General features: G+C 38.5%; 2 protein-coding genes across 3 annotated transcripts; one reads left to right on the forward strand and one right to left on the reverse strand.

The window, feature by feature from the left end:
- Positions 1 to 6643: 6643 nt before the first annotated feature.
- Positions 6644 to 9858, reverse strand: emc8 (ER membrane protein complex subunit 8). Its single transcript, XM_056766737.1, has 5 exons — positions 9652 to 9858; positions 8383 to 8459; positions 8227 to 8296; positions 8052 to 8146; positions 6644 to 7540 (listed from the first exon to the last, which is right to left on the reverse strand). The coding sequence occupies exons 1-5, from the start codon at positions 9856 to 9858 to the stop codon at positions 7381 to 7383; spliced, it is 609 nt and encodes a 202-aa protein (XP_056622715.1). The 3' UTR covers positions 6644 to 7380.
- Positions 9859 to 10182: 324 nt separating this feature from the next.
- On the forward strand, positions 10183 to 12107 carry LOC130435873 (cytochrome c oxidase subunit 4 isoform 1, mitochondrial). Of its 2 annotated transcripts, none has more exons than XM_056766738.1 (5): positions 10183 to 10291; positions 11134 to 11210; positions 11330 to 11491; positions 11570 to 11701; positions 11799 to 12107. In XM_056766738.1, exons 2-5 carry the CDS (start codon positions 11135 to 11137, stop codon positions 11933 to 11935), a joined length of 507 nt encoding a protein of 168 aa, XP_056622716.1. In that variant the 5' UTR covers positions 10183 to 10291; position 11134; the 3' UTR covers positions 11936 to 12107. The 2 variants fall into 2 exon arrangements, with proteins under 2 accessions (XP_056622716.1, XP_056622717.1); XM_056766739.1 differs by having other exon boundaries at positions 10281 to 10303.
- Positions 12108 to 17113: the final 5006 nt, after the last annotated feature.

Below are 17113 nucleotides of genomic sequence, written 5' to 3' on the forward strand. Positions count from 1 at the left end.
CTTTTAGACAGGTCCTCGCAACCTTCCCTAAGCACTTCCCCTAAGGGGAATCCCCCCCACCATTTCGAAATGCGTCTCACTTTGTTTATATGGACAGATCCTTGTTCCCTTGGTTCCCTTGATTCCCTTGAAGACCCCCACTTGCAGTCTTTGCACTTGACCACTTGACTACTTTCATGACGTACTTCCTGTTTTTGGCCATAGTGTTATAGTAGACGTGAAGATGTCTACATGTCAGAGCAAATGAGAATCATGAGGTCAAAAGAACTGCCTGAAGAGCTCAGAGACAGAATTGTGGCAAGGCACAGATCTGGCCAAGGTTACAAAAAAATTCTGCTGCACTTATGGTTCCTAAGAGCACAGTGGCCTCCATAATCCTTAAATGGAAGACGTTTGGGACGAGCAGAACCCATCCTAGAGCTGGCCGTCCGGCCAAACTGAGCTATTGGTGGAGAAGGGCCTTGGTGAGAGAGGTAAAGAAGAACCCAAAGATCACTGTGGCTGAGCTCCAGAGATGCATTCGGGAGATGGGAGAAAGTTGTAGAAAGTCAACCATCAGTGCAGCCCTAATGCGCCTTAATTCTAAGCGGTATGTGTGGAGAAAACCAGGCACTGCTCATCACCTGTCCAATACAGTCCCAACAGTGAAGCATGGTGGTGGCAGCATCATGCTGTGGTGGTGTTTTTCAGCTGCAGGGACAGGACGACTGGTTGCAATCGAGGGAAAGATGAATGCGGCAAAGTACAGGGATATGCTGGACGAAAACCTTCTCCAGAGTGCTCAGGACCTCAGACTGGGCCGAAGGTTTCCCTTCCAACAAGACAATGACCCTAAGCACACAGCTAAAATAACGAAGGAGTGGCTTCACAACAACTCTGTGACTGTTCTTGAATGGCCCAGCCAGTGGCCTGACTTAAACCCAATTGAGCATCTCTGGAGAGACCTAAAAATGGCTGTCGACCAACGTTTACCATCCAACCTAACAGAACTGGAGAGGATCTACAAGGAGGAATGGCAGAGGATCCCCAAATTCAGGTGTGAAAAACTTGTTGCATCTTTCCCAAAAAGACTCATGGCTATATCAAATCAAAAGGGTGCTTCTACTAAATACTGAGCAAAGGGTCTGACTACTTAAGACCATGTGATATTTCTTTTTTAATAAATCTGCAAAAATGTCAACTATTCTGTGTTTTTCTGTCAACATGGGGTGCTGTGTGTACATTAATGAGGAAAACAAATGAACTTAAATGATTTTAGCAAATGGCTGCAATATAACAAAAAGTGAAAATTTTAAGGGGGTCTGAATACTTTCCAGACATAACGTTTATAACGTTTATTAATGTGGTGTTTCTAATTATGTGATAAAAAGTAGTTTTTCAAAATACATAAATCTGGAGTTTTCACCAATAAAATATGTAACACTACGTTTTACGAGGAAATTATATCTAATTATATAGTCAAGTCAAGTCAGATTTATTTTTATAGTGCTTTATTTGTTTTTTTATCAAAGCAGCCAAAAAAGCATTCCTGTAGCTCAGTAAATGTAAAAAATCAAAAACAAAAACAAAAGAAAAACAAAAGAAAATCACACGTTAGCCAAACATTGAATAAATAGATATAAAAGTATATAAAAGTAAAAGTATAACTTACACTGGAAAGCTTTCCGCAACATCCAACAAGACCATCTCACCATTTGTGGTCTAGTGGGTTAAACCACTGAACTGGTAAATCAAAAGGTTGCCGGTTTGATCCCAGCAGCCACCACCAGTGTGTCCTTGAGCAAGACACTTTACTCCATGTTGCTCCAGGGGGATTGTCCCTGTATTAAGTGCACTGTAAGTCGCTTTGGATAAAAGCGTCTGCCAAATGACTAAATTATTAAATTATAAATACCTGAGTAAAATGTCTCATGATATATTCAGAAATGATGCATGATGGGATACACTTAGCCCTGAATACCACTTGGAAGCAGTATTCAAGATATTGTGTGTTAAGGGCACATCACTTTGGCGTTTTAAAAACATTGGACAGACTTGCGTTCTTACTTCCTGTCGCATGCCCGCACTCTCAAGTGGCCAAGACGGCAAGTGGGGGTATTTAGGCGCAGCCTAGTCTACTTCATCTGTACACTTCTCTAGATGTCTGTAAAATGTGTATGATTTAGAATGGATGTACAACGGCCCTTTCTAAGATGTTTAGCAGATGTACCTGTCCTATCTTATTGGAAATGGTGGTCTAGTGGGTTAAACCACTGAACTAGTAAATCAAAAGGTTGCTGGTTCGATCCCAGCAGCCACCACCAGTGTGTCCTTGAGCAAGACACTTTATTCCATGTTACTCCAGTGGGATTGTCCCTGTAATAAGTGCACTGTAAGTCGCTTTGGATAAAAGCATCTGCCAAATGACTAAATGTAAATGTATCTGGGTGGCGACTGACCATTGTTCGATTTTCACTGTTAGAATTGCAAGATGAACCTGTACGTAAGTATAACTGTTTAAATATGTAAATAAACAAAAATGTTAACCAAGAAATAAATCTTTAAATCCTGCAACCATGTGTCATGAATTCTGACTTAACTTAACAACTTGTCAAAAAACGAGTAAGGCAAATTACGTAGTATTTCTCTGCTCGATACACTCCATCAGCGATCGTACAGGTTTCGGAAAGTTTTTTTCGAACATATAAAACTGTTTCACAACAACTTTTCTTAGTCCCTTATTGGACAATTCTCCCGGAAAAAAAGCATGCGGCACGGCCACAGGAGAGCAAGAGAAGGAGCATGCGCAGACGTCACTTTCACTTGTGTTCAGGATAGAGAGAGAGCAAACATTCACAAAGTTCTGGTATTTGTTTGTTCACTGCATTTGTTCAATTCAATTCAAGCATATTTATAAAGTGCTTTTCACAATGTACATTGTTCCAAAGCAGCTTTACAGGAGCAAACAGGAAAAACAGAAAAGGTAAAACACAGCACAGAGCATGGTGTTTATAGAACAAGCAAGATCATATTAATAAATAATATCTAATTAATAAATAAATGAATTTGTGTAATGAATGTTATATAAACTGTGAATATAACGCTGGATTTGGAGATCGTTTGAAACTGATACATATGGAGCCGTCCCAGCACTAAAAGATGCCGGACATGCGGTGAGTGAAACTTATGTCTGTGTTTTGTGGACAATGGGTCCGCACGTGCTTTGGTTCAGCCTACTCCTCCCCCCCGCACGCTGCGTATGTTTTCAAAAAACAATCGTAAATCTGTATCTATCTTTTACAAATGTGATCAAACTAAATACTCTTCGAAGATGCGAAGTATGCAGTACTACTCTATAGGTAATATGTGAGAATATGTGAAAATGCTATTTGTAGACACTCCTGAACTCTCTCCGTAACACTTTCTATGCTATGTTTGCAAGGATTTTTAAGCTATTGTTGGCAAAAAGGTGTAAGGGATTATTTTTGAGTCAATATAAATCGAAAAAAATATACAATAACAAAGAAGAAAAAACACTTTGATAATGAAAACAATAAGAAAAATAGCAGTTTATTTAAAAATCATGTCACATTCTTGCATTTGAGTTTATTGATTTCATTATCAATTTACAGTCAGGTCCATAAATATTGGGACATCGACACAATTCTAACATTGTTGGCTCTATACACCACCACAATGGATTTCAAATGAAACGAACAAGATGTGCTTTAACTGCAGTACTGTCAGCTTTAATTTGAGGGTATTTACATCAAAATCAGGTGAATGGTGTAGGAATAACAACAGTTTGCATATGTGCCTCCCACTTGTTAAGGGACCAAAAGTAATGGAACAGAATAATAATCATAAATTAAACTTTCACTTTTTAATACTTGGTTGCAAATCCTTTTCAGGCAATAACAGTCTGAAGTCTGGAACGCATAGACATCACCAGACGCTGGGTTTCATCCCTGGTGATGCTCTGCCAGGCATCTACTGCAACCGTCTTCAGTTCCTGCTTGTTCTTGGGGCATTATCCCTTCAGTTTTGTCTTCAGCAAGTGAAATGCATTGGATTCAGGTCAGGTGATTGACTTGGCCATTGCATAACAGTCCACTTCTTTCCCTTCAAAAACTTTTTGGTTGCTTTTGCAGTATGCTTTGGGACATTGTCCATCTGCACTGTGAAGCGCCGTCCAATGAGTTCTGAAGCATTTGGCTGAATATGAGCAGATAATATTGCCCAAACACTTCAGAATTCAGCGTGCTGCTTTTGTCAGCACGATGTCACATCATCAATAAAGTCACATCATCAATAAAGTCACAGTCACATCATCAATAAATACAAGAGAAGCAGTTCCACTGGCACCCATACATGCCCACGCCATTACACTACCACCTCCATGCTTCACTGATGAGGTGGTATGCTTAGGATCATGAGCACTTCCTTTCCTTCTCCATACTCTTCTCTTCCCATCACTCTGGTACAAGTTGATCTTGGTCTCATCTGTCCGTAGGATGTTGTTCCAGAACTGTGAAGGCTTTTTTAGATGTCATTTGGCAAACTCTAATCTGGCCTTCCTGTTTTTGAAGCTCACCAATGGTTTACATCTTGTGGTGAACCCTCTGTATTCACTCTGGTGAAATCTTCTCTTGATTGTTGACTTTGACACACATACACCTACCTCCTGGAGAGTGTTCTTGATCTGCCCAACTGTTGTGAAGGGTGTTTTCTTCACCAGGGAAATAATTCTTCGGTCATCCACCACAGTTGTTTTACGTGGTCTTCCGGGTCTTTTGGTGTTGCTGAGCTCACCGGTACGTTCCTTCTTTTTAAGAATGTTCCAAACTGTTGTTTTGGCCACGCCTAATGTTTTTGCTATCTCTCTGATGGGTTTGTTTTGTTTTTCAGCCTAATGATGGCTTGCTTCACTGATAGTGACACCTCTTTGGATCTCATCTTGACAGTTCACAGCAACAGATTCCAAATGCAAATAGCACACTTGAAATGAACTCTGGACCTTTGATCTGCTCATTGTAATTGGGATTGGGAGGGAATAACACACACCTGGCCATGGAACAGCTGAGAAGCCAATTGTCCCATTACTTTTGACAACAGCAAAGAATTCTGGTTGGACATTTTGTCCGACTTGGATCGGCACTGCAGCAAACTTAAGATCACATGTGCCATTAAAGTCCTGCGAGAGTAAAACTAGTCCGGCTGCCTAGGTCAGGCGCTGCAGTCGCTCAAAATCGCCTGCGAAAGCCTTGATGACGACACACTTTATTCTCATTAGCCAGAATGTTCAAGTGTATTTGTGACATGTGTTGCATGTTTATTCTGACACACTAGGTTACGTAAAACTCAAAAATTTGATATTTGTATCACATTTTATGTTTATTGTACTGATCTTAATGCAAAAAATAGGTTTTCCTATCCTATTCACTTATATTGAAATGAATATCCCGTGGTCTGCTCTAGGTTCAGCTCCCCACGTAAAGCACGAAGTGTTCAACCTGCGGCAATCTTTTTACTCCTCTCCCACGTGCAACCAGCTGATCTCGCCAATCGGTGACAGGCTAGTATGGGTCAACTCGAACAAGCCTGTTATCTTTGACTGTGCTGACTTGTTGCACAAAAGCGCGTGCGGCTGTTCTGGCGAATCGGCCTTCCATCCCAGAAAGAAATCTCAGAGACAAGGGTTCCAGGTGCCAAGAGTTTAAACTTTATTTGGCAAGCAAAGTGGGATATTCAGAGTTCATCTGAAGTGATCCAACGAATACAAATCTGACTCCATATTTTATACTTTGTTTTCAAGTTGTTATCACAGTTTAAACCAATCATGTGTGCATGACATTGTCTTCTTCCAATCAGGTTTCATATGACATCACCTTTTCATTAGCCCATCCCTCTGCGCTCATAGTTCCAGCCTACCATATTAGGATTTAATCGTAGCGTGCACCTTTTAAAAACAAGTGCCTCTTTATCTTGACACTTTTCCGGGGATTTCGGATGATACATGATATACACTTGTTTTTATTAAAAATGAGCTCATTGTAGCGATTATGATTATTTAGCGAGTCTTTGGTTGTATGCGATTTAATTAAACTTCTCTACAAAAGTGTGTGGGGAGTTCGTCTTAGTGTTAAAAAATATTTGGTGTGTGTGCAGATGTTCAAGTGTTCAGACTCATAACATTAGCTTTGTTAAAATGAGCTCACTGTTTAGAGATACCAGCGTCCTTGACTCTATGTGACACACCAAACTTCCTAATTAAAACTTATGTGTGGTGTACGTGCAGGTAAGATAAGACATTTGTTGTTCATGCAGGTGTTCAACAGCTCAAACTTATAATACATGAAGGCCCATGCCCAATATTATTTCAGAAGGATACATGAAACCTATAACTAACTAACTGTATCATTTTATATAAGAAAACTCAATACTACAATAGTAAAACTACCATACGTCCTAAATGAGTTTGAATCGCATCTCTATGTCCTTTCCTGTACCCCTCTCATCCCATCGTTTTTTGTCTGTCTTCACTGTACTGACTGGCAATTGTGGTGTCTTAATGTCTAATTATAAATGCCAATTACAATGATTAATTACAGCTAAACATGAAACGATTTGAGAAAATGAAATGATTTGAGAAGAGGCAAGAGGGTCAATTCATGATTTTAATCAACAAATCTACATTTTATTTCTTAACATTTTCTCGGCTAAAAATATTTTGATATTAATTTGAGCCCTCATTCACACCATTAACATTTTTTTTAACTTCGAGATACAGAAGAATCAAATAGAGAAATTGCTGTCATGTTAGCATTTACGTATTTAAGAAAACTGAGGAACTGACGATTACCTTAAATTCAAACTACACTCTTCCAAAACACCATTATGTTTTGAAATACTTTAAAATGTGTTTTATCCAGTTATTAATTAAATAAATAACTTGTAGCATTCAAATTTGTACATGAATATTATACAAACTACAGCATGAAAACAGGTATAAAACCTTTCTGACATTAGATTCCTATAGTACAAGGCAGGGGTGGCCAATCCTGGTCCTGGAGGGCCACTGTCCTGAAGAGTTCAGATCCCACCCAAATCAAACACAGCTGAACTATCTAATCGAGGTCTTCAGGATCAAGGTCAAGCCAGGTGTGTTAGAGCAGGGTGGCGCCAACCTCTACAGGACTATGGCCCTCCAAGACCAAGATTCTTTACCCCTGGTATAGGGTGATGTCGGTGATGTCAAACTTGAGGACACAGCGTCCTGGTCCGTTCAGTCTATTATTCCCAAGTGAAAGAGAACATTATTAACAGTACTGTATCGGTTCACACATGCATCCTCCTGAAATGTTGATGGGTTTGTTGGGTGATGTGGACTTCTGTGCAGCTTCAGCATAGATGTAGCACAGATTTGTTGATTTCTGGGTTGGTCCAGTCGTTTCTCAAGTCATCCAGGTGGTTGTCAAAGTCTACAAGATTTTCGTACGACCTGCTCTCTAAGAGAGCTGAGGTGATTTTCTGTGCCTCTAGCCAATCCTCAAAGCAGTCACTGCAATGCAAACAGGAAAAAAAACTGATGAAATTACAGTCTATCAAACATAATCATACATTTCCTGTAGCTCAATATTAATAGCATTGCGAACTTAACAACGCAAGGTTGTGGATTCAATCCCAGGGGATAAATGTATAGGATAATGCAATGTAACTCACTTTGGATAAAATTGTCTGCCAAATGCGTGAATGTAAATAAGTATTTATGATAGCATAAATGTCAATCTGAAATGTGTCTGAAATCGGCATCTCATTCCCTTCTTCTCCATGTAGCAGACTCAAATGTCATTTGATTTATCAGTAAAGGAGTCAATGGTTTTGGACACAGCATTCATCTGACTGCATGTACCATCATACCCCTAAAAAGCTATATGCTTATATACTTCAAAACCCCTTCCATTCAATGTTATTTTAGAAATTAATAATGTAGTAAAATAACATGGATATGCTGAATTATCTACAACATTAGATTAGTTAGTAATTAATTCAATAAAGTGAACTGAACTCACGTGCTCTGCTCTCTGCACTTCCACTTGCTGTCTTGATGATCATAGATGAGGAGGACAGGCACAAAACAATCCATAGTAAACCTGCTGTTGTCCAGCTGAAGTATGAGAAACAGATCAACTGTTTGACAGGGTTGTGATATTTTTACTTTGCGACACATAATCAGATGCAATTTACCATGATCATTGTGGCCTCACTGAAGTTTTCAGAGATTCTGGAGGCGACCCTCTCAGCTACCTGATTCGGTCTAAAAGAGTAGGAAACGTCACCACAAAACACATGCAGACATTAAACATGATCTGAAAGAACAACATGAAAGACACCGAACCTTACCTGGCTTCCTTAATACGTTCATTTGCTTGATAATAACCAGCAATGACATATTTGTTCTCTTTGCACCATGTGTCAATCTGAGGAGAGAGACATCAGATCCATTAAGTAGTTCATGAGATTTGACGTGATTGCATACAAACTCAAAAGACTGTGTCTATTTGCTTAAATGACCTTTAATGACCTTCAGGTTTAATTTAATTAGCTAAATTTAAGGGTTCAAAAACACTTACCTTTATTAAGGTATTTATTTGACAAAAGGCTACCTAATTTAAGGTCCCTAAAGTAATTAATAATATAACCCCCCAAGTTGGACATCACTGACGCTACAGCTAAAGCATTTATCAGTAGACAAGTGATGCTGACTGACAAAAGTTTACAGAAGTATTTCCTAGACTGCTTTGCCAAAGACTACATTGAAGGGACACTGGTTGCCAAGCAGTCAATTATGGTGAAACACTTTGTACCTGTGTGATGTTGATCATTTTATTATTAGGTTGCCTCATTTAGAATCAGATGATGGATTTCTCACATTTCAGTTTTAGTTTGGGTGCTCAGGACTTATCATGCATTCGCAGCATTTACTACCAGCAATGCAAAATACAAAGATATTTTCTTCTCAAACAATGGTTGTATTGAACAGGCTGTGTGGATGTCTCATTCCAACACATTTCAGAGACATCCATGGATACAGGTCCATTGACTGGAAAAGCCACTAAAGTAGTACAGTGCGCCCATTATCAAGTTCATTAAAGCAGTTTGAGACTGTGGCACGGTTCATTATCATACTACTATATGTAGTCATCATTCGTTTCTCTGCAACAATCAAGAACCATCACATCAGACCACGTTTTTCAAGTCTTTAACAGTCTAGTCTTTTTATTCTGCTGACAACAGTCGTTATCTAGATTACCAAATCCTTCTGAACCATTCTGCCTATTATTAAAAAGGCATGTCTGCAGATCAACATTCAACATCAGCACCGTGTCTGACATTACTATGGACCCTGCTGAAAAAAGAACATAGAAACCATCGAAAAGTTCTGATTCTTATAATGGTAATTGTAAATGATATCGGAGCCTCTACTAACGTGCTGGGTTTCATTGGTGGGATGCTCTGTGAACATCATTAAACCCTCTTGAAGGAGGCCCAAAACCAACTACATATACAGGGACTTCATAGCGGTTTTGACGGTAAACATCTGGCGGTCCACAATGAATACATAATGGTAGGAACTGTATGAGTTACAGCGCAGGTAAATGAAAGTCTTACCAGTGTGAGTGCCACCTCCAACATGGGCGCGAGCGCCAGGGGCCCGTGAAAAAGCGGCACGCAGTCAACGCAGAGCGCCGCGTCTCTCGCACCGTCCTTCCTCTTGTGCTTCTCGGCCACCAGCAGCCCGTTAACGGCGCATTGTGGATATTTAGCGGCGTGCAGTAGCATCTTGCTATACGCTTGAGTGGTCAACTTTAAAGGCATGTTTAAAGAGCTGACTTTGATCTAATGCATCTACTTAAAGTCCCTTTCACACGATGGGCGACCTTTCGCTGTGTTGAACACATCTATTAAGTACGTGTCAGACTGATCCTGGACCGGCTGTCGTTTTTTTTATCTCCCTTTGAAATGTTGTGTGGGCATCCGGGAACTGCTTCTGGATCAGAAATGACAACTTCCGCAAACATGAATCGGAACAGAGCTGAATTATCGAAATTGAAGTGTTAAATATAAATAACAACTTAACGTTAGCATCTTATTTTATTTAATACTATTTTTTGTGTGTTTCTTATTTTAAACACATTATAAAATAGTTTTATTTGGTCATCCATGATGCCTTGCGCTTGTATTTCCGCTTGTATGTCGCCTCACTTCCTGTATCCTATCATCCTCTGAGAGTGACGGACTGTGGCGCGAGGTGTGTGAGGAGGTCTTTATATTTTACAAGAACAAGTGCAGATATCTGCCATGGTTTTTAACATGCTTTTTAACATACTGTTAGTTTTTTTGTGTAACGTTACTGCGAGATGTCTTCTTAAATTTTAGAAGTGTAATGACATTGAGAAATGTGTTGTGACTGTTGCTCTATCTTAGCTTTAGCATTAACTGTTAACGTTAGCTGTCGATCGGTACATGTGGTGTAGTTAATCTCTTTAACGGGCAATGTCAGTTTGAACAGAAATAACAGTCTACACGTATTGTGATTATGAATGTATATTTGTGTGCTCTGGCATTAAATGTCACGATCTGATGTGTATGGTTGCTCAGTTATATATTGACCTTGTAATGTTAGCTAGCTGCTGCCTCGGTCGGTGTTATTGTCATTTACACGTTTAAAATCAGAGTCGTTCGATTAGTAACTTACTATAGCTCATACCCAGCGTTGCCTTTCAATCATACGAAAATACTATGTAACTTAATAATTGCCATAATGTTGTACTTTGGTATTTGGACATTACTTTAACCTGTTTCCAGTGGATGATCTGCTGTAATCCTATCCTACACAGCAAAGTTAAATAATATAAAGATAAAGTTAACGCCTCTTCTCTGAAATAGGTTTATATATATACATATAAACACACAACAGCAAAATCGTGTCTAGTTGACAAATAATATTTTTGTGAACGGCAAAATGTGACGTTACAACAAAAGTGAATACAGATTATAGAAGAAGCATTGTGTGTTAGATTGTCGTTTTTTATTATATGTATAATTTAGAAAATGTTATACTTAATTGATTGTCATGTTGTTGATACATAGGATGTTGGCAACCAGAGCATTTCGTCTTGTTGGTAGCAGGGCCTTGTCAACTTCTATCTCCCTTCGTGGTGGACATGGTAAGATGTGTGCCAACAGATTGCTGCCAGCAAATAATAAAAAAAATTCTAGATATTTATAAAAGGCCCAGTCAGTTGAATGGCCTCTGACATCTTTGTTTTGTTGGTGCTTTCATTAGTTGCTAAGGTGGAGGACTATGCACTCCCAGCATACTTCGACAGACGAGAAAGCCCTCTTCCTGACATCAAGTATGTGCAACAGCTGAGTCCTGACCAGACGTCTCTGAAAGAGAAGGAGAAAGGCTCATGGGCGGCTCTGTCCAAAGAGGAGAAGATTGCATGTGTGTGATATTGCCACCATAAGATATATGCATTTTTTTTTTATATTTACAAATTTGATTCATTTTTATTATTTTCAGTGTATCGCATCAGCTTCAAGGAGAGTTTTGCTGAAATGGAGAGTGGAACAGGCGAATGGAAATCAGTAGTTGCTGGAATTTTCTTTTTTATGGGTTTCACTGGCCTTGTTGTCTTGTGGCAGAGAAAGTATGGTAAGCTTTACAATCCATTCCAAAACCATTCAAAAGATGATTTCTGATTACAGGTTGTTATATTATTATTTGTAAAAAAGTGTCTCTCTTTTTTTAGTTTATGGAGATGTTCCCCATACCTTTGACCCTGAGCACAAACAGAAAGAAATCCAGAGAATGCTTGACATGAGGATGAATCCTATTGAGGGAATTTCGGCCAAATGGGACTATGAAAACAAAACTTGGAAGAAATAAATTCATGTTCTGTAAACTTAAATCTGTTGGACCATCTTGCACAACTTCTAACAAATAAACAGACATGTCTTTATTTATTGTTTGCCCATGTTACTTCTGAACACATTTTGGAAGATTGCTTCCTCCTAAGGTTCATGTGTATTCGAAAATAAAAATTCCAATGTGTATCGTAGACCTTGCCTCTTTTGCCTCTCTTGCCTCACTGTTCAAATTTGTTTGAACACATGATGGTTAATAAAGAAAAACACAGCTGCATGCCAAAGCACCACTGTGTCACTGCCACATGATATCTTTCAGAAAGTATTGCATAGTTTCCAGCATATAAATGGTCTAGTTTGCTCAAAATCCCAGCGTATGCTCTCTCATTTTTGCCATGAATTAATTTCACTGCAATTGCAACTTTATTTGCAATTTCTAAAATCTGGTTCCAACGTATCATCCTCCCCTCTACATGCATGTGTAATATGTGGTCAATGCGAATGAACTATTTTGTGTGCAAAATTTTATGACATTTTAGTTGCCCTTATTAGGACTAGGTGTTACAATCCCACTATTTCAGCACAGTTGAATCGCCCAAAAGGACAAATAATGAGGACATAAAATAAGCAATAATGCAGTCAAATAATGGGAAAAGCCCAGGGCTAGTATGTTTACCAACTGTGTTATTTAAAATACATATCATGAAATGTTTAAAAAAACAGGAAGGAACTCGACAAATGATAATAGGAATCTAAAATATAAAAGAAAAGGGGATATACATAATTTTCAACCATGCTATTTTACACATGCTTATTACAGTTTTTGAAGTTTTAGACAAACGTTTGTCCAATAGACTGAAAATGTGTTATATTATACAAGTATTATAAGGACCAATTAAGCATTAAAGCTATTAATATATATTACAGACACAATAAGTAACATATTATTTATGAAATATAGTACAATATATGAAAAAAGAACCTAAAGATGGATATGTACTATGTGTTAATTTGAAGAGTTGAGTTTTAAAACTTTTAAAAAATCATGTGTTTTATTATGTTGTCATGTTTTTATTGTGTTAGTGAGCTTTTTTACGGGGTTATTATGGTTAAAATCAAACAAACCAACTGCAGTTTGATTGGAGTTATCTCATTTTGGAACCAAACTCTTCATTTGGAAATGGCTTTTGAAAGAGTAGGCCATGATTTTTTGAAGTAACAAAATGTATTTGGGAAAATGTTTCTAAAATAGTTGCTGTTAAAAGGTGCTGTTAGTCTCATTAAATGCAGTGACTTTTTAACAGAATCTTTTAACATTACACAGTCTGTTAAACAACAATGTCAACTATGTCAACTGCGCAGCTTTACAGCCTGGTGGCAGAAGCATTAGGGCTCATGATAATCAAGCATAAAGAAATACAATTAAAATGGGAGAAAATAAAGAACATACGAAAATCTCATGTGCATATAACACAAATTTGATTTCAGAGGATATAGAAAGTCTCTAGGCATGGGCAGGGGTGGGCTGAGCCCACCTAAATGTTTGCATTGCCCACACAATGAGAATAGAAAAATAAAACCAAAAATTGCAGTACTTTCTATTGTCTGAAAGCAATCTCTATATTATTACTAAATAAAAGGCAATATCAACAATCATTATTGTTGTTTCAATCTTCTGTAATGAATTGCTGATTTTATATTTATAAAATCATAAACATCATAAATCATTTAAAGGGGTACTACACTCAAAAATAAAAACTCTTTCATAATTGACTCCCATAGTAGGAAAAATACTTTATCAGTTTGTTTTGTTCTGTGGAACACAATAGAAGAAATTTTGAAGAATGTAGAACAGTCAAATTAGCTGATAGCCATTCTGAAAAATCATCAACAAAGACTGGGGAGTATTTGGGAGGTCTGTAAATAATTGTAAACAGAAGGCGTGGTGCACCTTTTAAAGCAATACTCAAGGATTCAAAGGACAGGTAGTCACCAAGTAAAACTTTCTTGCAGTCAAAGTGATCTTTAAATAGAGCAGCTATTCCTCCACCACTCCTAACATCTCTGCAAACTTTTATAAAAGTAAAGTTTGGGGGGACAGATTCGTTAAGGAGCACTACAACTATCATCTTACCAAGTTTCATTTATGAAGTCCAGTTTTTTACTGGTGATGAGGTCATTGACAAAAATGATTTATTTTAGTGAGTGGATGTTCAAAAGTGCTAATTTCATAGTAACTATTATTTTGTTTTTTAACCCCTGTCATTCTCAGAGTGTCGTTTTATAGACAGTAGATTAGATAGCTTTGCCATACGACTGGAAAGGGCCTTAGTTTTTCGCTAACTTAACAGGACAGACATAGGGAGAACTAAAGGAGCATTAAATAAATTTTCATCCCAAACAATATATAGTTAGCATGGTCAAAAATCTGTAAATTCTGGCACATTTCATTGGTTTAAAATAATTACAGGACAGGAAGAGTGTTACGAAGGCTCAGACACAGAAGTTTTAGGATTCATGTGCAGATTTAATAACTGAATAAAACGTGACAATAAAGCAGGCAATGAGCAAACACAGGGGTTATAAATTCCTTGTATTAACTTCCAGGTTTGTTTTCCATGTTAGAATTCCAGAGATAGCGCTTTTTGTTGGCGAATGGGAGTCTCTATTTTGGTTTCTTGGTGACTTTGCTTTATCCATACCATTATCTCCCGATTCAATACTATCCCCATACTTGTGTGTCGATGTTGATTCAACATCTATTGCAGTAATTGAGAACTGCGATTATATAACTATGGCAATTCGATTTTGTTTGCCACACTTGGGGTTTGTTTGTTTCCTAATTTAAACCAGCCACACTGTTAATTGCTTTAATAGCATGATGGAAATTAGCTGGCACAAAGAAATCTGTCAACTCCTTCAACTTTCCATTCTTTCTTCCTTGGAGAACTAGTCGCCCTGTCTCACGCAGCTTTTGTCAGATGTATTCATGTTTAGTGACATCAAGGCCATGCTTTTTAGAGAGTTGTTCCGATATTATTTATTGGCTGTTCTCTTTGCGGACAACACGTGTTATCTCCTCATCATTAATTTCGAGCAATTTTCAAAATCATGCATGTATAGTCTCTGGAACTGGTTTCAGTATACATGCAAAGGGCCTGAACTCGAGTTTTTGCTGACTTTATTCCTTTGACATTTTTACTTAGTTGGCATCTCTGCATGTGCCTCCATGATGATTTCCTCTTCAAGTAAGCGTCACAGTTGACGCAGTGCAATGCATTGCTATCAGGGTATCACCATTCCTTTTCCTCCTTTCAGCACCTGAGGATTATGATATTGTTATTGTTAATTTCTTAATGAACTCAGCTGTAATTTTCGTTCTTTCGGGAATGCAACTGCTCTTGCCACCTCTGGCTTATCTTTCAGTTTTCATTCCAAATGACGTGCCATTTTACTGAATAGTTTAGAGCAGAACAAGCAGTTACACCTTTTGTTGTATTGCCTGCCGCCATCTTTTTTCGTCTTCAGCATCATGACGTCAGAATGATAATTTGCAGTTGAAGAAGATTGTCCGTTGTTGTTTTCATCAGATGAGGAGGATTCCACATCAGTGGTGCCACTGGTTGCCAAGGATCTAGAATGTGTCACACACTTTCTTTCACACGGCTGAGATCTTGAATTTTTGACTGGACCTTTCGTCTCTTACGCTGTTTGTTTTTTGCTAAACTTTCTTCCTTCACTGAACTGTCACTGTCTGATTCGTCTTCCGCTTCTGGCATATACTCCTCCTTGCTAAACTGTGAACATGGCAGAAATTATTTTGTTCCGTATAAAAGCATTTATTCTGTTAAGCTGTGATCAGAAATGCCAAGACAAACAACATATTACAGTAATGAAGGCCTGTCCAAAGTGAAAAATTCAATGTGCAAATTTTATAGTAGTGGCAGTACTAAAAGTAACATTATCAATGCATGTTTACATGGCCATTGCAAAAATCATAATCACGGCAAAGAACATTTTATGTTTATACCCTGTTTTGTGTTCTTGTTTGCCACATCGCGGGCTTATTATTTAATATAGTATTTGTGTGGCTGCGCTTGGGTTCTGTCAGGATACTCAGAAAGAATCAAAGCGCAGACAGTTGAACAAAAGCCTCTTTATTAAATAATGTGACCGCTATGGGGCAAACAAGAACACAAAACAGGGTAATAACATAAAACGTGCCACTATGGGCAAAACAAAATGCAAATTAAAACACTGTGAATAAACCAAGCGAACCAAGGCAGGAACAACCAGATGACTTGGACTAACCAGAGAGAGAGAGAGAGAGAGAGAGAGAGAGAGAGAGAGAGAGAGAGAGAGAGAGAGAGAGAGAGAGAGAGAGAGAGAGAGAGAGAGAGAGAGAGAGAGAGAGAGATTTCTTTTTTTACAGGCTCGAAATGATGATAGGCCTACAGATAAAAATCCCCAACACAGGCATAGTTTACAATTAAAAAATGTAATATAGGCTATGCCTTTAATATATTAATATTACTTTAATATAATACACATTTACAGTAATAAAGATATACTTTGTCAAAGAAAAAATAAAATAGTATATTTCCCTTGCCCTTGGATGCATACCAGGCCCGGATTGGCTAATCGGGAGCACCGGGAGAAGTTTTTTTGGCCGTGAGGGCCGGTGTTGTCATGGCATGGTTGAAATGTGGATGCTATTGTTCCTAGGCTGCCTGCACTCACAGCGGCCTAATCTTTATATTTATTATTTTACCGCAGCCCCACTCTTTTTTATTTAATGTTTTTTCGCAGCCCCACTCAGAGTGCAGCCTGAGGGTTAATGATGACGTGATTATCTTTTGACTCCATGGCCCCGCCCCCGACAGCGACACTGCAAGTTGCTCAAAATAGAAAACCGTCAGAAATAAAAATGGATAACAGAAAGCGCAAAGACGGTGCTGAAAAGTCCAGAATAAAAAGAAGAAAGCTCTGGAAACTGACGCGGCCAAATGTTCTAAGCTGACCACATTTTTTCTCAAAACAAATGAAGACGACGAGACGGTAAGCTTTGGGTGAGCGCGAGCTCATTTCGCGTCGCCGGATGCTCAACATTTTTTGTTACCCGAGCGAACAGTTCGCGCGGCGCCGCAGTCAACATGAAAGCTTTAAAGAGATTTTGGCTGAACATGTACGCCTGTACAGA

Source organism: Triplophysa dalaica, chromosome 14, assembly GCF_015846415.1.
Source record: "Triplophysa dalaica isolate WHDGS20190420 chromosome 14, ASM1584641v1, whole genome shotgun sequence".
Classification (NCBI taxonomy): Eukaryota; Metazoa; Chordata; class Actinopteri; order Cypriniformes; family Nemacheilidae; genus Triplophysa; species Triplophysa dalaica.

What these genes read in the sequence shown, in the direction of transcription:
- LOC130435873 (XM_056766738.1), top strand. Translation starts at nt 11,135, where the DNA reads ATGTTGGCAACCAGAGCATTTCGTCTTGTTGGTAGCAGGGCCTTGTCA. An exon ending in CTCCCTTCGTGGTGGACATG is followed by an intron (nt 11,211 to 11,329) that starts GTAAGATGTGTG and finishes TGCTTTCATTAG; the next exon opens with TTGCTAAGGTGGAGGACTAT. An exon ending in CTTGTGGCAGAGAAAGTATG is followed by an intron (nt 11,702 to 11,798) that starts GTAAGCTTTACA and finishes CTCTTTTTTTAG; the next exon opens with TTTATGGAGATGTTCCCCAT.
- emc8 (XM_056766737.1), bottom strand. Translation starts at nt 9,858, where the DNA reads ATGCCTTTAAAGTTGACCACTCAAGCGTATAGCAAGATGCTACTGCAC. An exon ending in GAACGTATTAAGGAAGCCAG is followed by an intron (nt 8,297 to 8,382) that starts GTAAGGTTCGGT and finishes CTACTCTTTTAG; the next exon opens with ACCGAATCAGGTAGCTGAGA. An exon ending in GTGAGGCCACAATGATCATG is followed by an intron (nt 8,147 to 8,226) that starts GTAAATTGCATC and finishes CTCATACTTCAG; the next exon opens with CTGGACAACAGCAGGTTTAC.